This window comes from Schistocerca serialis, chromosome 2 (assembly GCF_023864345.2).
Source record: "Schistocerca serialis cubense isolate TAMUIC-IGC-003099 chromosome 2, iqSchSeri2.2, whole genome shotgun sequence".
NCBI classification, from domain to species: Eukaryota; Metazoa; Arthropoda; class Insecta; order Orthoptera; family Acrididae; genus Schistocerca; species Schistocerca serialis.
The window spans coordinates 693,985,594-694,009,022 of NC_064639.1; the positions used below are offsets into that span (position 1 = coordinate 693,985,594).

At 40.0% G+C, this 23,429-nt stretch overlaps 1 protein-coding gene across 3 annotated transcripts in view; it reads left to right on the plus strand.

Moving 5' to 3' along the window:
• The window catches only part of LOC126457837 (telomerase Cajal body protein 1), a 102,789-nt gene that overhangs the window by 60,846 nt on the left and 18,514 nt on the right, over positions 1-23,429 (plus strand). For 2 of the 3 annotated variants that reach the window (XM_050094470.1, XM_050094472.1), the window contains exon 5: positions 3,506-3,610. The exons of the other annotated variant lie outside the window; for it this stretch is intronic. In XM_050094470.1, coding sequence (XP_049950427.1) covers positions 3,506-3,610 — 105 coding nt within the window. The remainder of the gene's footprint in view (positions 1-3,505; positions 3,611-23,429) is intronic. 3 annotated transcript variants of the gene reach the window in all.

Below are 23,429 nucleotides of genomic sequence, written 5' to 3' on the forward strand. Positions count from 1 at the left end.
GAAATGTTCTACAGTGACAGTGTCAACAAACTCTTCTCTTGTTGGGAGAAATGTGTTCCTAACCACGGTGTTGACTATTAAATACGGAGACATGAAGAATAAAAATGTAGAATGTTAATAACATTTGTTTTATTTAATTCTTTAGGAGTTTTCTTTTAAAAAATTTGGAGGCATTACTTTTCAGCACACTCTCGTATTTGCATTGAATGGTTAAGTATATGGAGTTTGACAGCAGCCAGTAATGATTGAACATCACTCACAAAAATGCTCCTTTACTCCTTGAACAGCAATAATTATAGTGTCTGTACTAAATTTTGGGGTGCTGAACATGTGCTTAAATATTGTATCTACTAATGTATCTCTTACGCTTGTGACACACTTCCTAAAAGACTTGCAATGTTTTCTGTAATAAGCTATTACAGATGGCTCTTGATTATTGTCTAAGTACTGATGCTATTTCTGGATTTCTTTGATGTGAGATTCCTCGTAATATCCACACTGGCTATGTGCTGCTATTGCTATTGTGTTACAGTACAGTATTTGTAATCAAGGCTAACTAAGTTCCCAACTTTATTGTGTCTCCTTATTGCATATCAGTTTTGCAAGCCTCCACTGCTAGGTCATGTGTCTGTAATTTATTATCTAGTAGTCACATTTTTGTCCTGCATAAACACTTACATTTCCTCCCTTCACTCTCCCACGATATGACAACTGTTGACTTCATTCTATCTGCCTCTTCCCGTATCATTTCTCTTTATATTTGATTAAGGAAAAAATAAACTTTTTCATGTTTATTTTTACATAATTATCACTTGCGTCATTTCTTGTGTGTGCCTCACATTGCCTAGGTCTTATGCAGAAGAGGCATGCGATGTCAGATATTACCAGGAAGTATTCGACTGTATCGGGTCCATTAGTATCCTTTAGATATTGACATTAACACTTATTTAAAGTCACAGTTAGTAATAAGCAACTTGTTATCTAATTTATTTAACCTCATCAGATTGGGGTCATCTTATTCATTGGATCAAGATCTTACACATTCACTATTTTTGTATTTTACATCATAGTTACTTTAGTAATAACAACAATTTTAATGTGACAACTTGTAATAAAATAGTATTAATAGAATTAAAAATGATTCGAATGTATGTAGAGACAGTGTGAATAAATAGTACTGTCTAAAAACCAATAAGGTTAATACTAGCAGTGGTACTACTAATGGTGCTGCTGCTGCTAAATAGTAAGAGCATTGGGAAATGAGGAGAATCTGGTTGAAACGAAGGATGTAATGAGGTAACCAGTATGTACAGGGCGAAAGTAGACATTATTGCTTCAGTAAATGCATCGTTAACCACCCTTTTGAAGATGGAGATGTTGTTCAGTTCTCTCATATGATTATGAAGGCTACTTCAAACTCAGGCTCCTATTACTGGAAAAAGACTTTGAGAAAGTATCTGAGTGATGGAGTGGGACAGAAAGGATTGTGTTCTGATAGGAACGAGTGTTTCTGTTATGTTGTTCAGGCAAGACAGGTAAGGGCAAGGATAGATATGAAAGGCAGTCAATGTGAATAAGCAATAGAGGAGACAGTGTGTGGAAATCTCTGCACTTGTAAGCATAATAAGCATTACGAAAGGATAAAGATACATAGACGCACTTATGTACGCAAACAGAAAAAAGCTAGTTTTACCCACATTTTGCAGATGTGGATATAACTGTATGGAACACAGTTAATTAAGGATGGTAACACATTCAGCCACTATTTTTCCATGGTTTATTGAATTATACAATGCATTTGGACCCTGTGTACCCATCATCAGATGAAAATAATTTTAATATATAATTTACTTCCATTCTTGAGTGATGCAAAATATATGTTCTTTTTGTGGAGAGGTTAGATATTAAGTTGCAAAACTCACAGATCAAACAATGAAGTTATGAGACACTGTGAAAAATTTACCAAAGCATCCAAGAAGAATATTTCTAACACTGAAATGTCAGCTGATGTATGCTGCATTAAAATGTTAAAAATGTTCTTCCTATATTTTTCGGTAAGTTTTTCACTTTTTCTTACCATATTTTCACTTTTTCTTGCCATAATTTCACTTTTTATTAACAGAATTGTCTGTTATTTGCTACATGAGTTTCAAAACCTAACACCTGATCTCTTTATAACAGCAACATACATTTTGTATCACCTCACTCAAGAGCAGAAATGAATAATGCATAAAAACAATTTGTGCCTTATGATGACCTACGAGGTCTGCAATGTATTGTGTGATTAAGTAAAACACAAAAAAATCGTGACTGAAGGTGTTGTAGTTCACACTTGCTGCATAGAAGAAAAGCTGATTTCAATTTTAGAGCAGCACGAACTATAGCTCTAACCAATACTCAAATGAAAAAAGGCAAGGATGCTACTCTCCCATATCCCTTTTCAATTACCTCACTAACACGTTGAATCACAGACAAGAACAACAAAAAGACTGCTGTACATCTGAGCTGTCGGCCAAAAGACCTTCTTCTAAAGTAGAAAACACACATTGACACAAACACAATTCACACACACATGACCACTGTCTGTGGCCATTGAGGCCTCAGTGGCCGTATGGCCAAAAGCTGAAATGTACAGCAGTCTTTTTGTTGCACCTGTTTATGACTCAGTGTCTGCTCTGAGTGATGAGTTGCAATCTATCCTTTTCATAGTGTTGTTGTGATTCCATCCTGGATTTTCTATTTTTTAATATTTGGAGATGGTTCTTACCTGCAGCATACCATTTCTGAATATGGATATAACTTCCCTGTCAGCAAACACCAGAGCAATTGGTGAACAGAAGTTGTCAGATAGGTAAAATCAGCTTTGTAAGTATATAGAAGTCTCAGAACAAATCAAAACTGTGGGATATGGTAAGGATGGTGTCAGAGATCCAACAGAAAGATCAGTTTTCAGTTCATTGAAACTGGAGAATAAAACAGTTAGTGGTATTACTGTGGGGAGGTGGGGGGGGGGGGGGTGGCTCAAATGGCTCTGAGCACTATGGGACTTAACATCTGAGGTCATCAGTCCGGGGGGGGGGGGGGGGGGGGGGGAGGAATCTTCAGTGATAATTTTATGTGGATAAATTGAATCAAAATAACTTGCACAGTGCCAGATATGTAGATTTTTTTTACAGAACACTTTTGTAAGGAAACAATGGAAGATGGGGGCTTCAAGTAAATTGGGGCAATAATTAAATCTGTGAAGTGTGAGGACTGATGGGGTTATGACTAGATATCTCCTAGAATGGTGAAGATTTGTGGAGTGTGCATATTAGGAGTATAATTTATTGTTTCAATAAATGTAGTTTTTCAGACAGAATATTCATGGGGATGCCTCTTAACATTTGCATTAATTATTGATGGTGTGAAAGTATGCAGTTTGTTGCTTTGAGCTTCTACTTTCATTGATTTAATTCCAAAATTTTGCGGAAAGTACATTATTCTGTGTGTCCATCTGTTTCAGTGCCAATGTACCAGAATGAAACTAAAATTGGAATTGTGTCATGTGTAGCTGTGAACCCAAATCTTAGTAGTGTCTATGCTGTTGGCACTTACCTTAAGACTGTTGGTAAGTAAATGACATTCTAATGACACAAAACAAATTACCTTCTAGAGCTACAATAATAACAGTAGAAAACTGTACTGCAATTTATATGTTTGGAGGGAAAGATCACCAGCTGTTTTTGAAGAGGATTGGAAAGCTGTAACCATAATACAATCTCTGACATTAAAATTTGGTTAATATCCCTGCAACATTAACGTAGATGAACTATGAACTACAGTTAGCTTACTGTCCTTCGAAATATGGTGGATGTTCAAGTTGAACCACCTCCTTTTTTGCCAGGAACTGTTTAACCGATATTGGCTGTGTGTGGGCGAGTGTTGTCGTGAACAAAAAACCAGGACCTTGTGCATACTGCGGTCATACCCTGTGTAGACGTTGCATGAAACAGGTCAAAATTTCAGCGTACCGTGCAGTGTTCAGCATCATTCCCTCAGGTAGAAAGTCCTTGTGGATAATGCCTTGACTGTCAAAAAAGGTGATGAGCATTATTTTGATGCATGATTTTTCAGCACTGACCTTTTTCCGATGAGGTGATGTCAGAGAACGCCATTCCATGCTTTGCCATTTCGTTTCAGGGTTGTAACGGAGGTACCAGGTTTCATCCTCAGTGACAATACAGTTCAAGAAATTGGGTCTCGCACCCAACGTTTCAACAAATTCCTGTGAAGCCTCTAAACGTGTGTGCTTCTGATTGTCAGTCAAGCAGTGTGGCACAAGACGAAAACACATTTTCCTCTTCCCTAACTCCTGGATAAGGATTTGTTGTATGGATTCACGGTTCATCTGCAGTTCATCCGCTATCATGCGCACAGTTAATCAGCAGTCGTTCGTGATTAATGTCTTCACTTTCTCAATGTTTTCGTCACTCGTGGCAGTCACCAGTCGTCCGCTACGGGGATTGTCAGAAACACTTTCCCGGCCACCTAAAAAAACTGGCGAATCATTCGTACACACACTTCATGGACTGTGCTTGATCCCCATAAACCTGTAACAGCATTGCATGTGTTTCATTTGGTGTCTTGCCAAGCTTAAAGCAAAACTTTAAATTGGTCCTTTGCATGTTCATTGTCGTGTTCTCAGTTCAGAACCAACACACTAAACAAGCCCTTTGTCCAACAGGTCTAACACAGAACACACACGATGCTCAACTGAACTATGTTGGGGGCAGGTTGTCAACAATGGCCGCTAAGCAGGTGCAGCGTTGTGAGTCGCCAGTGTTGCCTGATCGATGGTTCTGACTTCATTCACTGCACTTTATTGTCAGAGGTTGTAATAATTGAGGTACTAAGCCTCTGTTGAATTCTAAGTGACTGATATGATTGAGACGGAAAACACACTTTCCTTGCTATGTAAATGCACACAACTCATTATTATTTGTCTCCTGTGGGGATAAAAGTCAAAATATCTTTGATATAAATCACTATAACTGTTTTAGTTGTTCAGTAATAAGTATTTTAATGACAGTATAATAGTAAATGAAAAGCACTAGTTTGCTTTTGTTTTACAGTGTTAATTGATTTTTGGCTTACAAGGCTATCTTCAAACATTTACTGACTACAGTCAGTAAATGGCCATCTTCAGATATTTACTGAATATTGTCAGTAATTTCCGAAGGTGGCATTGTAAGCCAAAAACCCGTTAACACAATAAAATTAATACTGTAGGCAAAAGCAAACTAATGCTTTCCATTTATTATAATGTTTTACTAAGAACCAATGGAGACTCAGTTAACCATATTACTGTATTCTCTGAAAGGTGTCACATTCCAGTTTGAACTTCAGTTTTATCTCAAAGGGCCATAGATCATTATTGGTGCAGCAGCTGTTGTGAAAGATGACATTATTCAGTGTGAAATGTTTTCTTTGGTCAGATAACACTGTTATTGCTGTAACTACCAATCTTGTGTGTGCGCTGCTTCATATTTTGTGCTTGTTTTGACCACTAGCGGCCACCCAGCCTGCTAATACGACAGCAGTTGCGTGCACAGCCTTGTGGCTGTACCCCCTGTTGGAACTTAAGTCTATGTAGACCAGAGTGCAAGGCTCCGCCAGCCACTTGTGTGTTACTACAGTAATTGTATTCTACCTTGTCTTCCATATGTGTGTGTGTGTGTGTGTGTGTGTGTGTGTGTGTGTGTGTGTGTGTAGTGTTTGAGCAATGAATTACAATGTTCTTGGGATAGAACGTTCATTTGGTGACAAGTACGGTATTCAACTCCACATGTTCATCTTCAGTCATTGGTCCTTTGAGTTTAATTTCCATGGACGGAATGCTGAAATCGTTTCTCGAGCAACAGCAGGCACTGACAGTTGCTATTTCCAGTTTAATGACTACATTGAGACAACATGCGGCCCCACCAACAACATGTCTGCCACTGTTCCCTGCATTATGACGATGCAGCAGAAGACTGGGACACTTATGAAAATATATGTGGCAACATTTCCAGGCGTTTGGGGTAATAGAAGTAAACTTGTGCAAGACCCCTTTTTTGTTGTGGATTTCACCTTGCCTGTATCAGTTATTGCCCTGGCTTATTTCCTTACAAGAACCTTCAAGTCCATATTTCGATTAGATGTGTGAATTACTTTCTACCTATCACTGTAAATGTTCTCTTGGTATTACCGCTGCCAGAAGTGGCCAAAGCAGTCATTTAGAGCATGGGCAGCAGAACTGTATGGACTTAGTTGTCGTAATTTTGTGACAAATGTTCAAAACGAATCCTATGCAGATCAATGGCTTGTGATGCAATCACACGTTTTGTTCCTTATGGGGAAGTTCAAGAGTGAGCTCTACAGTGTGAAAATCCTAAACTTACAGAAGTATTGAACATAGTGCAGGCATTTGAAGTTTCACGGGCTGCATGTAGTCAGGTTGAAGCCTGGTTTCAAGTTCCAGAAAGATGTAATTGCAGCAGTCCAACAGACGTCTCAGCATTGTATGGGTAATCATTGTTTGTGACACCACCACCCTGTGTCTCAGTAGCGACAGCCTTGTGCTCTGGTGCCTTCATGCCCATACTGCTTCATTCAACACAAATGAACCGCATGTCCCAAGTGCTGGGTGACATTTAATATGTGCTATTAGTAAGGACAAATTGCTTCTTTATTTAACTCCTTTCCAAACTTGAGTGAGGATGAAACAAACATGAATGTGAATAGTGTGTCAGCAGTGATGGTGTCTGAAAGCAAGTTATATGTTGAAGTGCATGTGCTTAACAAACCATTGAGAATGCATGTGGACACAGGTGCATCAGCAGCATTAGTGAATACTCAAGACTTACGTGGATTTGGTTTCTCCCCTTCTGACTCCAGTGTCATGGAGGCTGGTGAGTGATAACAAATGACAGATTCTCATTCTTGGACTGTTTCCTGCACCTGTGACTTACAAGGCTATGGTTTTTTCATTAACATTCCTAGTTGTGTACAATGCTTACACTGAAAATCTGTTTGAGTTGTCTGGTACCGCACTTAGCGGAATTTGAATCCTCGCCAGACGTCATGGATGTCGAAGACCCCTAGAGGTCTCTGCACCATCGCACCATAAGCTGTGGCGGTGCGCACCTCCTGGCCCGCTTTTAGTGTGAGGGCGCCACAGTGGAACACATGGTACCAGTGGGCAATAGCAGCACCCCTGATAGAGTACTTAAGCTCCTGCCTCTCGCACAGCCAGCCGGTCTAATCTCGCATATGTCTGTGGACACATCACCTCGCGTTAGACAGCTTACTTACTTTTTTTGTTCTGTGTACGAGTGGACGTGGTTGTTAGGTTTCCTTGTGACTCCGTTGTTGTTCATTCTGTCCTTTGTTGGTCGTGTCCGTCCTCTCACGTTGTGTTGTTGTTCACGGGCCTCTCCGTAGGTCCCGCTGCACTTTCCGTCATTTCAACTCCGCATCTGTCCCGGTCGCAGTTACAACAGGTTGGACACTTAAACTTTTTGGATACTCCATCAATGATGAAGTGAATTTGGTTTCTAATTAAGTTCCTTATCAACAGTTTAGATGCTCTCTGTGCCGACTTTCCTCCAGGCCTGGGTTGTGCAACAGAATTTCAGGCTCATATTACACTGAAACAGTCTGCCTGCCCTTGATTTTTCTGCCAGTAACTTTACACGATCAAGCAAAAGCAGAATTACATTGTCTTCGATCCCTTGATGTTATTTGAGCTACTTCTTCCAGTGTATTGTCAACACCACTGGTGATTGTCAGAAAGCCTTTTGGTAAATTATGCCTCTGTGGTGATATTAAAAAATTTGTTAAGACTCAGTCAATCATAGATACCTATCCGTTGCCATGCCCTGATGAGCTGTTAGCAAAATTATCAGGAGGCTATTATTTTACAAAGATTGACTTGGAAGAGGCATTTTTACAGCTGCCTTTCCACGAGGAATCTAAATGCCTTCTAGTTATCAGTACCCCATTTCGGCTGTATCAATATCAGTGTTTGTCTTTTGGCATCACGAACACACCAGCTATCTTTCAGTGCTTTTTAGAGCAGCTTATTGCGTCAGTTCCAGGCTGTGTCAACTATTTAGATGACATAGTAATGATTGATGCTTCTGCAGAGGAACATTTCCAGAACCTCCATGCTGTATTTTCTGTTTCACAGTCTGCAGTATTAAAGTACAATTTTGAAGTGTTGCATGCTGGCATTAAACCATTGTACCAGTATATTGGTGCTATTGTGGTGTTGCCACACCCCAAGTCTGTCAAGAAATTACAGGCATTTTTAGGCAAACTTGCGCACTTCCACAAATTCATACCAAATGCTGTTACTGTGGCACAACTGCTCCATGCATTATTAATTAAAGATGTTCCTTTACAATGATTCCCAGCTTGTGACCAGGCATTCAGGTTGTTGAAAACTAAGCTGCAGTCGGCCCCTTTTCAGCCAGACCAGCACCTTGTGTTATCCACAGACGCATCTCTGTTCAGCCTTGGCGCTGTCCTTGCTCATAAGTTTGTGGACAGATGGAAACACCCTTTTAAATATGCCTCTAAAACCTGAATTCAGCACAACAGCATTATTCTCAGGTAGAAAAAGAAACTTTAGTAATCGTGTATGCTCATATTTTTCTATACGGGTCTACCAGGTTTCACCTGATCACAGACCACCACTGTCTGTCTTTTTAATCCTTTGGTGGCCTTGCTGGCCAAAACTGCACATCGCTTACAGCAGTGGGTTCTTTTCCTTTCGCGATAGAATTATGAGATATGTTTTCAACCTACAGTGCAACATGCAAACAGTGACACCTTATTGTGTTTGCTGACTGATCTGTATCCAAATGGCCGGCCGCGGTGGCCGAGCGGTTCTAGGCGCTTCAGTCTGGAACCGCGCGACTGCTACGGTCGCAGGTTCGAATCCTGCCTTGGGCATGGATTTGTGTGATGTCCTTAGGTTTAAGTAGTTCTAAGTCTAGGGGACTGATGACCTCTGATGTTAAGTCCCATAGTGCTCAGAGCCATTTGAACCATTTTGTATCCAAATTTTGATAAAGAGGAATTCCTTTGTTTTCTGTTAGATGGGGAAGCTCAAAATGTTGTTGATGATTTTCCTGTTTTCATATTATCAGCACTAAAACTGTAGCTGTGATAGTCGCTGAACTATTTCAGGTTGGCTTGTGCTGCGTAGTGGTTTCCTATACTTCACCTCACTTAAATAAGTTGCCACTTGAATACAATTTTTATATACGAGGAGCGTTACGTACTGAATATTTGGTCACTGTTAAGTATTATCAACCATGGTCCAGCTAGTCTGTTCCTGAATCCCTGTGCCTTCTTTCTCTGACGTGGCTCAGACTTCGCCTCCTTAAAGGCTGCATGCAGATAAAGCTACTGAAAATTAACTTCTCATTATCATTCACTCCACCACATAAATAAGAAGTGAGATTCTGTTCACCTTCTTATATCATACCCCTAATGATACACGCCTCTACAGCCTTACATTTGTTTTCTAGTCATCACTGCTTAGCCATTTTTCACTTCCTGTCGATCTCATTTTTGAAACGTTTGTACTCATTTTTGCCTGCTTCATTTACTGCATTTTTATATTTTCTCCTTTTGTCAATTAAATTAAGTATCTCTTCTGTTACCCAAGGATTTCTACTGACCCTCGTCTTTTTCCCTACTTGATCCTCTGCTGCTTTCACTGTTTCATCTTTCAAAGCTACCCATTCTTCTTCTACTGTATTTCTTTCTCCCATTCTTGTCAATCATTCCCTAATGCTCTCTCTGGAGCTCTCTACAACTTCGGTTCTTTCTGTTTATCCAGGTCCCATCTCCTTAAATTCTTACCTGTCTGCAGTTTCTTCAGTTTTAGTCTACAGTTCATAACCAATAAATTGTGGTCAGGGTCAACTTCTGCCCCTGGAAATGCCTTACAATTTAAAACCTGATTCCTAAATCTCTGTCTTACCATTATATAATCTGTCTGAAACCTTACAGTGTTTCCAGGTCTCTTCCACGTATACAATGTTCTGTCATGATTCTTAAACCAAGGACTGATGACCATAGATGTTAAGTGTGGTGTCACCGCCAGACACCACACTTGCTAGGTGGTAGCCTTTAAATCGGCGGCGGTCCGGTAGTATATGTCGGACCCGCGTGTCGCCACTATTAGTGATTGCAGACCGAGCGCCGCCACACGGCAGGTCTAGAGAGACATCCTAGCATTCGCCCCAGTTGTACAGCCGACTTTGCTAGCGATGGTTCACTTACAAATTACGCTCTCATTTGCCGAGACGATAGTTAGCATAGCCTTCAGCTACGTCATTTGCTACGACCTAGCAAGGCACCATTATCATTTGCTATTTATGTTGTGATGCATGTACCGTCAGACCGATGTTCACCAATTATGGATTAAAGTTAAGTATTCCAGAAGCTACATACCTTTTTTGCTAGTCTCAATTCCTTGTCATTTTCCAGACCTCACGCCATCCTGCGTGAGCTTAAACGCGTGCCTTTCGGCTTCCTCATAGTGGCTTGACTGTCTTGCCAAGCCACAACATTAAGTCCCATAGTGCTCAGAGCCTTAAACCAAGTGTCAGCTGTGATTAAATTATGCTCGGTGCGAAATTCTACCAGTTGGCTTCCTCTTTCATTCCTTTTCCCCATTCCATATTCATCTACAACTTTTCCTTGTCTTCCTGTACCTACTATTGAATTCCAGTCCTCCATGACTATTAAATTTCTGTCTCTCTTCACTATCTGAATGATTTGTTTTATCTCATCATACACACATTTCTTCAATCTCTTCATCATCTGCGGAGCTAGTTGGCATATAAACTTGTACTACTGTGGTAGGCATGGGCTTTGTGTTAGTCTTGGCTACAATAATGCGTTCACTATGCTGTTTGTAGTAGCTTACCCGCACCCCTATTTTTTTTATTCACTATTAATCCTACTCCTGCATTATCCCTATTTGAGATTGTATCTATAACCCTGTATTCACCAAAAGTGTTTTTCCTCCTGCCACCAAACTTCACTACTTCCCACTATCCATTTCTCTTTTTAAATTTTCTAACCTACCTCCCTGTTTAAGGGATTTGACATTCTACGCTCTGATCTGTAGAATGCCAGTTTTGTTTCTCCTGATAACAATGTCCTTCTTAGTAGTCCCCGCCCGGAGATCTGAATGGGGGACTATTTTACCTTCGGAAAATTTTACCCAAGAGGACGCCATCATCACTTAACCATACAGTAAAGCTGCATGCCCTCGGGAAAAATTACTGCTGTAGTTTCCCTTTGCTGTCAGCCATTCACAGAACCAGCACAGCAAGGCTGTTTTGGTTAATGTTACAAGGCCAGATCAGTCAATTATCCAGACTGAAAAGGTTGCTGCCCCTCTTCATGGTGGTGGTGGTGGTTTTTGGGGGAAGGAGACCAGACAGCGAAGTCATCAGTCTCATCGGATTAGGGAAGGACGGGGAAGGAAGTCGGCCGTGCCCTTTGAAAGGAACCATCCCGGCATTTGCCTGGAGCGATTTAGGGAAATCACGGAAAACCTAAATCAGGATGGCCGGACGCGGGATTGAACCGTCGTCCTGCCGAATGCGAGTCCAGTGTCTAACCACTGCGCCACCTCGCTCGGTGCCCTCTTCATGAACCACACATTTGTCTGACCTCTCAACAGATACCCCTCCGTTGTGGATGCACCTATGGTGTGTGTATCTGTATCACTGGGGCACGCAAGCCTCCCCACCAACGGCAAGGCAAATGGTTCATTGGGGCAGGGGGAGCTACATACATACATACATAACAGATCTGATATTGAACATGAAAATTAACAATTACAATACAATTATTATCTTTGACATTTCACATTCTTAGATTTCATGGAGCTCTTTTTTCTGCACTGCCCGCTCAATTGAACTCCAGTTTCTACCTCAGCAGATAGGGTTGTCTGACTGCTACCCACTTCCACACATTCAACTTTAATTAATATACAAGTGTTGCATAAATAGACACGATAGCTTCACTATCACCTTCAGTGTTTCTTTAAGTTTATCATTGTGGTAAATTTTTCTTTATGTTTGGTTTTACTGTTAACACACATTACATTTATCTTATCACGCAAATCTCTTCCTTTCTCGGAGAAAGTCAATATTATCTATAATTCTAGGATCAAACATCAGAGCACTATGAGGTTACATTGTGTCCTCAGAAATTACTTAACTTAAATCATTTTATTTAATCAGTTTGGAGGAAATGTTCCCTTATCCAGGGACTCTACCCTTGTGCAAATAATAATACTTGTAAACATTTCTTAACACAGCCCTTCCAGGGATTAAGTACTCTTTCCTCTTGTCTTTATACCCTTGCTAAGGTGATATAATTTTCTTCCCATAATGTGGTTGGGGTCCTCCTTTCCTTGGGTTCACCCGAATCTGGTATAAATTTCCTTCTCTGGAGCATCTTACCCATAAACTCCTACAAAGTGGTAGTGGTCCTTCCTCCATCGCATCCATATGAGCCCGGTATAAGTTAGATTCTCTGGGGTAACTTACCCATAAACTGTTATAAAGTGCATCTCATAGCGCTTTACTATTATTTTGAGTACTCCATTACATCTTCCTTTTCTTTTTCTTTTTCTATCTCTGCATCAACCCCACCCCCCCTCCCCCCGACTTCTGCATACTCCTGATTTGCTCCGGACAGTTCTCCTGTGAGTGTTCCTCTTATCGCTACTCTCCTCTAAAGCCCTTTTCCTTCTGCATTACCTTGTCACTCTTATCTTTGGGTTATTCTGACACCTGGCCCCATTGTTCTTCCCACCAAAAAAATGGCAAGACTTAACTTCTAAAAAAAAAAAAAAATTTGTTCCTATAATGTTTCCTACTTCTGCTGGAGATCATGTGCACGATCGTACATTGTTTGTGCTTGTTCCTTGGCCAGTTCACTAAAGTAAACTTCATAATCACAACATGATGATTGCCACTATTGACGTGGAAAACAGGATAGGGTCTCAATGATACACAAATATGAATATGGAAAGAGGTTGGTCCTCAAAGTTGAGAAGTAAGAAAGTGAGAAAATAGTATCAGAGTGCTTCACCTGAAGGAGGAAAGAAGATAGACCCCAAAGACAGAATCCCTTCCCACCTCCCGACCCCAGGACACACTCCCTGCCAGGAATGCCTGTAGAGATTAAACCATACACGGTGTTAACTGGGTGAGTGTGACCTGTAGTATCTGAAAATCTCATGTCTCTCCTATAAAATGCATGCAAACCCACCCACAATCACAATACAATCATTAAATATATAAGGTAAAAAAATTACATAATTCACATTGTTCAGACTAGAAAACAATGCTTGTCTGAGTTTCCAGTCAGATACCGTATCATTTATATCTCTTTACCATCTCTACATTGTATAGCCCTTTTTCTTTTCCCGTAATTACTTCTATTAGAAATAACGCTTTTGGATGGGGAACTCTCTCTGTGTTGTCCAACATACAAAGGAAAACAATTACTGGTGTTTGTTACTATCTGAGCTCATGTAATGATCATTGATTAACACTGGGTCTCTAATATTAAAGTGTGGTACTCACTTGATCATTGTACCATTGGACTAGTAGATCCATGCTGCCTATTACGTATTTTTTGTTACTTGTCATTGTGTTTGTAAGGTATCATGTTTTGGCCGAGTAAAGAATGTTAACAAAGTTTCTCCTGTAAACTGTTTGTCCATTATTTGTATGTGTGATAGGCCTGTAATTAGATGTGCAGGGTGTATACGACCCGGGAGATCCGGGAAAAACCCGGGAATTTTTTCATCCGGGAGAAAACCGGGAAAAACCCGGGATTTTTTTAGAATTCCGGCAATTTTTCATTGTTTTAGTTTTCAGTTAATTTTTTGTAATTTTGACTGGTAAGAACCGATACTCTAACGATGTCGATTTCTGTATCCCGCTACTGCAGGATAATACTGCAGCAATAAAACATGAATGAGAGAATAAAACTTAATTTGCAAAGGAGGTGCTCCATATAAATACTCATAGAGCTCATATAAGCATCTGCCAACAGCAGAATGTGTGAAAGGCTTTAGGAAGACTATGCAATGCTCCTTAACAACAAATTACCTACGATGAGCATGACGTCACAATTGTTTACATTAGATTCATTTAAGCAGTTACGAGCGAGCTCATGTGCATGCACAGTTGAGTTGTGTATGAGTAGTACCTTCTCCCGCTTCTGGCTACAGAAATGCTGTTGGCTGTGTAAGCAGCAAACCCGGGTATCTGAACCGGGCGGCAATTTCTGGGGGGCTGGGGGCAAATTCATATTCTTGAGGGGGAAAAAAAACTTATTTCACAAAGCGCCTAGCTTCTAGCGCACGTTGGTCTATCGATTATTTAGATGATTTCGAAACGCATCCCTATTGGGTTTTGAACACATTCCAGGTTGATTTCTGAACAAATTATAAGTTGATATTTGAATGCGTGCATATTGTACGTGATGCTTCTGAGGGGAATCCATCTAGAAATAAAAACGTTCCTGCAGACAAAAGGGAACAGGGCTATTCGAGCATAGCGGAATAAAGCCGAACAGGTGAATGCCAACTGCTGTTTGTTTATGTGATTCATTGGGTATGCGAATGACCAGCATTGTTATAATTACTAACGAAGTTCATAGATTCAGACAACCACAGTGGAAATAAACGACTAACAGGAATAACAGGTAAGAAAGATTACATATTATCTTCTTGGTGTATGCAAGAAAATGAAATTTTGACAGAAAATTTTTGGCCAGATCGCTACCTAGAAAGGGCAAGTTGTTCAGTCTTCGGCTAGCAGCCAGTTAAGTTCTATTCTGGGAGTAGCGCGGAAAAAGAACTGTATGAACACGTAATAATGCCTAACCGGAGAATAATCGCTGGATAACTAAATCGGTGATTCTGTCAGGGTTAATAGAGTTATCCGGAGAATGAGTTTTGTCAGAATTAATGATGACAAGATTGTTTGTTAGAATGAGGAAGGAGAAGAAATGGGGACAATTATGGAACAATATGACGATTCCAAATTTATACAAAAATTTTGCACTACTATTTTTTGATCTCATTCTTGAGAAATAGGAGCATACGAATGGAATGTGAAACTATTTCCAAACATAAACTGTTTGTCTTGTAGTAGGCTAAATAGGCATTTCATAGTGGTACTTCGCGAATTATATTCTGTCGTATTATAAAAATGACCATTATTACCAAAGCTGTCTCACTCATTTGGTGTGTCACAATTGCTGTAATATTACGAAGGCCTGTTTTCTTTTATCTAGTAGGCAGTGACAAAATAGACGTAATCAGATCGAGAAACCACACCAGTCTTGGGTACTGTTTGTATTAACAGCTTTTTCAGTATTAGACAACAACATTTCGATTTTTCGTGTAGCAAAACGTTTGACTAATTTTGGTGAGGTAATAGATTCTTTCGCAGAAAGGAAAGCACGCCATGTAAAGCTGTAGCAAGATTAGACAGAAAAAAATGCTGTGAGCTAAGGACTGTTTTGTTTGTCTCTTGTCTATACTGATTTTATGTATCATATATTTAATTTTATGTCACACAGAACACCAAGTTATTAGCTAATAGGCCAATAAAGAGTCCAAATTTTGTGGAGTTTTTGTTCTTCCGGTTACAAATAATCCTATCCAGTATTAATTGTGAGGGTCTTTTTTTTTTTTTTACAAAATATACGCATTTGAGTTCCACAGTGCGAAATACAGTGACGTGCGATAGAAGAATGCTGTGTGAAGAAGCGTGGCGCTGCACTTTGGTACACTTAAGACCAAGTATCACTTCTTACATTTCCTCGAAGTTGTATGTTTTATGCATCAGACTCTTCAGAAAGATGTGCGCCACAAAAGGAACATATTTTTGAAAAGTATTTTTATTTTAATTGCTGGCCGGAGTAGCCGAGCGGTTCTAGGCGCTACAGTCTAGAGCCGCGCGGCCACTACGGTCGCAGGTTCGAATCCTACCTCGGACATGGATGTGTGTGATGTCCTTGGGTTAGTTAGGTTTAAGTAGTTCTAAGTTCTAGGGGACTGATGATCACAGCAGTTAAGTCCCATAGTGCTGAGAGCCATTTGAACCATACTTAACAGTGATGCTGCTATTGACTGACTACATCACGTGCCTTATGCTCTGAATATCCGCTGTTATCGGCTGGCGAGATCACGTAACATGAGCTATGACTGGCTTAAAAAAGCACATCGCAATCTCGATTTCATTGCTTCGGAAAGTAACATGCGGGGTTCGGTGGAATGCGGATTTATACTTTAGTAATACGAAAATATGCAGCATACATGTTGCTGCACATCAAAGAACATTCCAAAACAAGTTTTTTCCCCTGTGTTTCGTTTTCTAAAGTGCCGGGAAATTATAAACCGCTGTATAAAACCATAAACATTCAAATGATTGACAAATTTTGCAGCTCCGAGGAAAAGCATACTGTCACTTAACACACAAAAAGTGCATTTCCACCTGGGAGAAAGTGTATTTTTAACCGGGAGATCCGGGAAAAATCCGGGAATTTCTTTTCCTTGTCCACGTATACACCCTGGATGTGACAGCTCGTTAATAATCTTTTGAAACTCTGGAATCAGATGTGCCCAACCTGTATGTTGCTTTGAACAATAAGTTCTACAAAGTCAAGCAATTTCCTTCATTATCCACTCTCAAGGGTTACTTTGCAGGTGGTCTTTTGAAATAGCAATGTGTTTAATGTTTTCCCATGCTAAAAACTCTTGAGAGGCTTGACTGATAAACTGTGGTCCATTGTCTGTCTGTACCCTATGATGTTTTCCCATATCATTGACATATTCCTTTAAGTGCCTAATTACTGTTTCAGTGTCAGTGTGTTTGATTGGATAGTGTTTACCATACCATGACCAACACTCTAGTAGTACAAATATGAGTTACTCCTCGCCTATTGGTGGATAATTGACAAAAATTCACTGCTTTGAAGTTGTGCAATCCCATGGGTATTACCAGGTACAACTTATACATCACTGCTTGATTATTGTCTTTCATCCTTTGATGTACTTCACAAAATCTTATTATTGATAGTACTTTTTAGCCTAAGTTTTTAAAATAGTAAAATTTAATCATGTGTTTTATGCATTTGCATATTCCAAAATGTTCATACCGTCTGTGAATAAAATTAAGTAAATTGAACTCCATTATTTGTGGTACATACAATCTCCATTTTAGTCTAGCTTTCATGACTCTTCAAAATAACGCTTTCTTTGGTCTAGTCCAGTCTGACAAATTGTCATGTATTGTTCTTTTGTGGTTCAATGTTGTGCATTTATCACCAAAATATGGATTATTAATTATTTCTTGCTTAATCTCTCTAGCTTTAACTCCTGTAATGACTACTGCATATGCACCAGTTACAGGAAGTATGGGTAAACTTTCTTCTGTCTTAAAAAATCAAATTGTGATTCTGATATAATGGAAATTCCACTTCCTGAGTCTATGTATACATTTACTTTACAATTGTTTACCAAAGCTACAACTACTGGTTTTGAATTTGGTACATCTCTCTCGTTCAACTTCTGCTAACAGCCAATTTTGTAACATTGTGATTTCGCTAAGAGCTATAAATTTTTTCCTATATGGGCCTATATTCAATTTGATACGTCCTGGGTCACGACACTTTGACCAGGACGCTGATCGTTTTCCATCCCTAAAATTGTTTGGTTTGACATGAACGGTTGTACATTCTTAGCCCATTTTTTGTTGTCATTATTACTTTTAAACATTTGTATGTCTGCATTTATTAAGTCATGTTGTTGTTGTTTCGACTTTCCTCCTGGATATTTGGCCACTTTGCAAAAATTGACTTCTCATTTATTTTGAAAATTTTGGTTAAACTTACTATTTTCATGACCTGTATCTTCCTGATTTAGATCAGTCTTTTCATTGTTCATTTTATATAGATTTTCCACAAATGATAACTCATTTACAGTGGCCCAACCCAGGTACAAAATTAATTTATGTACATAATAGGGTAGTTGTCTCACTAATACTTTTGCTAAAAGAACCTTGTCCAGTGTGTTGTCTAAATATTTTGATTGAGTTAAATGCCACTCAACATACTTTTTAAAACTTTCCCATGAACTATTGTAGTCCATTGGATTGAATAATTCTAAAGTTAATTTTTCTTGTATCGTTTGTGACCAGTATTTACATCTAAATTTCTCTTCAATATTGTCCTGTGAAGCAATTTCTTCCAAGTGAGCATTCCCCTACTCAGCAGCATCCTGTACTAGATAACTTAATGCAAAATCTGTTTTCTGAGAATCCTCGCATTGTTAGGTAAAAAAGTGGGTGTACATCTCTGTCAGATTCAAACTTTGGGGAATGCCTGTGTGGGTTCATGCTACTGCCTAATTGTAGTACTTCTAATAAAGTATTTGTATCTCAAGATTTCCCTCTACACTGACTTTCTGCGAGTTCTTGTCTTGTTTTAGCTAACTCGTCTCACAATCATTTAAATTCGTTATATGGATGAGTTACTTCATCCTCAAAAAAGTGTATACAGTTCAAAGTTCATGCACTTTCTTGAAATTTTTAATCTACTAAGGCCTGTACGTTTTCCCCCAAAACTGTAAAAGAATCATGTGAAGAAACGGCATCTCCGTTCTCACTCCTTTGGGCTAAAGATTTAATATGATCCTTTACAAGGTTGACACTCCTTTACTGCAAATTGCAAACTTTCTTCATCAGTATGAATTTCCCTAATACGTTCTCGAATCTGGTTATGTACCAGGTCGCATTGTTGAAGCATTTCAGTATGAATTTTATTTTTTAAAACATTTAATTTATGATCTACTGTATTCATGAAACGCTCCTCCAAGTGCTCAAGTTTCCGATAAAATCGAGCAAATCTGTCATTACTGTTAAGTACCTACCACTTGGTTGACTGTATTTTATTATTAATAGCTTTAAATTGATTCGTTTCTTCTTTTTATTTTCCTCATTAAGTGTTAGTATCTGCTTAGTTATTCAATCAAATTTTTTTCAAAATTATATCTAAATTCATTTCTCCTGACAAGGTCATCTGTCTTGTGATGACAGGCATAAACGGATATTTTATTTCTCACTTCCACAAGAATATCATCTGTATTGATGTTTTTAATTTTAAAATTAATTGTATCCTACTCTTGTCTTATTGTATTACTCACAACACATACAACTTTTTAAATTTCTCACCATTAACTGTGTATTGTGTGCATTGACTGCTAATTGCTCACGGCTGCATGCTGCTGATGTACTGCATGTGGTCTGCAATCTGCAGATGACTGTGTGCTGCCAATGAACTGTGTGTAGGCTGCAATATGCTGATGGCTGCGTCTGCGCTGCAATCTTTCGATGACTGCTTGATTACGTACTGTCATTGGGGAAATACTGGTTCGTGTCTCCCCAACAGAGTTCTTCTTCCTTTTTCACTCAGTTTTGTTATTTGCATCTGATTCAGTTTTATGTTTGAACCGTACAGAACATTTTGTTGTTTTATTCCGTTGCCCTTGGCAATGCATTTTCTCCCTGGTGCTTTCTTACAAAATTTTCTTGAGATTTGGCTTTTTTGTTACCCTTTATCTGTCTTTTAGCTGCTAAGGCCACCACATGAAATGTTTCAGGTTGGCTTTGGCTGCGTGGTGGTTTGTCATACTTCACTTCATGCACCGAACACTTAAATAAGCTGCCATATGAACACTCCTTTTATATACAATGAATGTTACTTACTGAATATTCGGTTGCCATTAAGTATTATTAATTAAGGTCCAGCTAGTTTTTGCCCTGAATCTGTGTATCTTATTCCTTCAACTTGGCTCAGACTTTGCCTCCTTACATGCTGAAGATAAAGCTACTGAAAATTCTTGTTCTCATTCACTTCACCACATAAATAAGAAGTGAGATTCAATTCACCTTATTATATTATTTTCAGAATTACAACTCAATACATGATAAATGAGGACAGCTACCAACCTGTATACTGCTTCTCTGTGTTATGTACATAATAGATCTGATATTGAACTTGATAGTTAATAATTACAGTACATTTATTAACTTTGACATTTCGTGTTCTCAGATTTCATGGAGGTTTTTCTTCCACACCACCTGCTCCATGGAAATCTAACCTCTACTTCAGCAGATAGTGTCGTCTGACTGCTACCTACTTCTATACAGTCACTGAATTGTTAGGTCTGGTGTCCATACCTATAATTTAAAACAGTTCCCAACAGTGGGGTGCTCACCACTTATCGATTACTCTCTGTCATGAACATCTTTTCTCTGAGATGTGTATTTAAGGATGTGATACTTCTCATTCAAGGAATGGGATTTATAACTACACTTTTGTTTCATTTGTGCAACATGGCTGGCCAGACAAAACTCTAGACCTTGCATCTGATCCTTTGCGTAATTACTTTGCGTTACAAATTCGTCTTTCTGTTTGGGATGGAGTGCTGCTGCTGTCTACAGAGGACACTGCTCCCAGGGTTGTAGTCCTGTCTGCCCTTTAGCTCCAGGTTATGCATTTATTACATGTAGATCATTAGGTGGGGGGTCACATACAAAAGTGTTAGCACTCAGACATGTTTTTTGCCAGGCATCGATAGTGAAGTAGTGCGAGTTGTTGCAGCCTGTCCACAGTGTGCCACACAACAGGCAGCTCCCCATGCTTCTTTGTCGCCATGGCTGGATCCACAGCAGCCTTGGGAATGAATCGAATACATGTACAGTTTGTGGGCGTGACCTTTTTTGAATTTCTACTGACTCGTTGTAATCGATGCTTATTCTAAGTTTCCATATGTGATGCATTGTCTGTCTGTTTATGCAGTGGCAACAACTTCAGCTTTGACAAAAATTTTTGCAGTGGGTCTTCCATATATGTTAGTTACATGCAGTGGCCCCCAGTTCATATCTCAGGAATTTGAAGATTTTTGTAACAAAACTGGTGTTTGCCATGTCACAGTCGCTCCTTTCCACCCTTAATTGAGTGACTAGTGCGAGCACTTAAGACTCAGATGACAAAATACATTTTGGATGTGTCACCGGAAGTTGCTCTTGATCAGTTCCTCAATTCTTAGATGCTCACCCCTGTTGGTGATAAAGAGTTGTTGCATGGTCATCACCCCTGGACTCTGTTACAGCTCTTATCTGTTTTGGATGATTCCAGGCCATCCAATGGCACAATGTTGCAACGCTTCCATGCTGGCACAACTGTTTGGCTGCTGGCTAAAATGGGTGTCGGCGGTAATTGAGAGTAACCGTGACTGATGCCTCTGCGTCGTTCACCTGCTGGAGTGGAACGTGCCACAAACATTGACCAGCTACGACCTGGCATGGGCAGCTGCACACTGGGTACACTTCTGTTACTCCCGCATCCTCCGTCTGCCCAACTGACTCACACATTGCTGCCGGTGCCGTAGCCTTTTCTGCCTTGGCTGCTGACATTTTCACATTTCCTCTGCTGTGGTGCTGCCTTCCGCTGCCTGTGGCCATGGCGGGACCCCGGCTCCCACATCATCGCAGACAATGCCTCTGCCATTGCTGCTCCCTCACAGCTGGCACTGCCACCACCTCCTTCCCTGGAGTTGAACTCAGACATGGAAATGAAAGCTGCGCCAACATCACATGTCCTACTTTTGTCACAAGGGGGCGGGTGCTGCACCTATCTGTGCTTGTACCACTTCCAACCCTAAGCACCAGTGGCAGTGCTTCACATGACTCAACAACCTATGTCAGTCAGTTCTCACTTCTTCGCGAAGGAAGAGGAGTGGTGTAAGTACCAATTTTGTATTTGCACTGCTTCGTAGTTCGTGCGTGAAGTTTGCGCTTGCTTTGGCCACTAGAGGCCACCTGGTCTGCTGATGTGGCAGCAGCTGCATGTGTAACATGCTGGCTGCTCTCCCTGTTGGGACTGATGGCTATGTAGGCTGGAGCGCAAAGCTCTGCCAGCCACTTGTGTGCTACTAATTGTATTGTAGCTTGCTTCCATGTGTATGGAGTTTGAGCAATAAATTACAGTGTTCTTGGGTTAGAACACTTATTTTGTTTCGAAACAATGTGATGTCAGAAAACATTGCATTGTATTTAGCACTAATAGGGTGGGCAGTAGCACTTCTATTTGGACACAATTCTGCTGGTGATTTAACATGGGAGCAATGTGCAATATTGCAGTGTGACATGTGCAATAATCACTGCAGATATGAAAACGAGATGGTTCAGATAGTTTGGCATTTATGCTGTACTGACATTGAGATGTGTACCATTCACAGTATTCAACATACACAACTTAATACACCGAATGCTGAATCTCCTACTGGGAACCAGAACACATACCTGACAGAATTATCATCTTATAAAATTCTAACCTCAGGTGAAACCAATGAGTTGGCTGTTAAAAATGTAGATAATTGGCAAAACCTTAAACCATCATGGTGGTAGTGTTTGTAGTTTATGTCATCAGAAGATTGGTATCTGTGACATGTATTTTCCATGATATGACACTAACTGAAATATGTTAAGCACCTCCCGCCCCAATGACACATAACAGACTGCACCTGTCTCAACAATACGCACAAATCAGTCAATATTGTGTGACATAAAGTTTCTAGTGCTCTCAGAGATTTTTAATGCCATGCAAATCTGGAAACTTTAAGCCCTGACCAACTGTTCCTGAATGTTCCTCTTGTCATATAGCCACAGTTGTAACCAATGGACTGAGAATTATCTACCAGCTAGGCAGAGCCATTACATTTACCATCCTTATTAAGCTGATGGGCTAATGCTAAAGTTTGGTTTTCCAGCAGCTTGAAATAGTTGTTCTGATTCAAAGTATCTGTCATCTCAACAAAAGGACATGCTCTGATGAACCAGAGCATTATGACCACCTACCTAATAGTCGGTATGTCCACCTTCGGCATGGATAACAGTGGCGACACTTCATGGCAAGGAAGCATTGAGGCCTTGGTGGGTCACTGGAGGATGTTGGCACCACATCTGCACACACAAGTCAACTAATTCCTGTATATTCTGGGGAGCGAGCCAATGAGATCTGCTGCCACATTCCATCATATCCCAGATGTGTTTGATGAGGTTCAGATCTGGTGAGTTGAGGGGCAAGCACATCAATTGGAAGTCACCGCTATGTTTGTTGAACCACTCCATCACACTCCTGGTCTTGTGACATGGTGCATTATCTTGTTGAAAAATACGACTGCCATTGGGAAACATGATTGTTATGAAGAAGTGTATGTGGTCTGCAACCAGTGCATGATACTTCTTGACCTTCAGGGTCCCTTGCACAAACTCCACTGG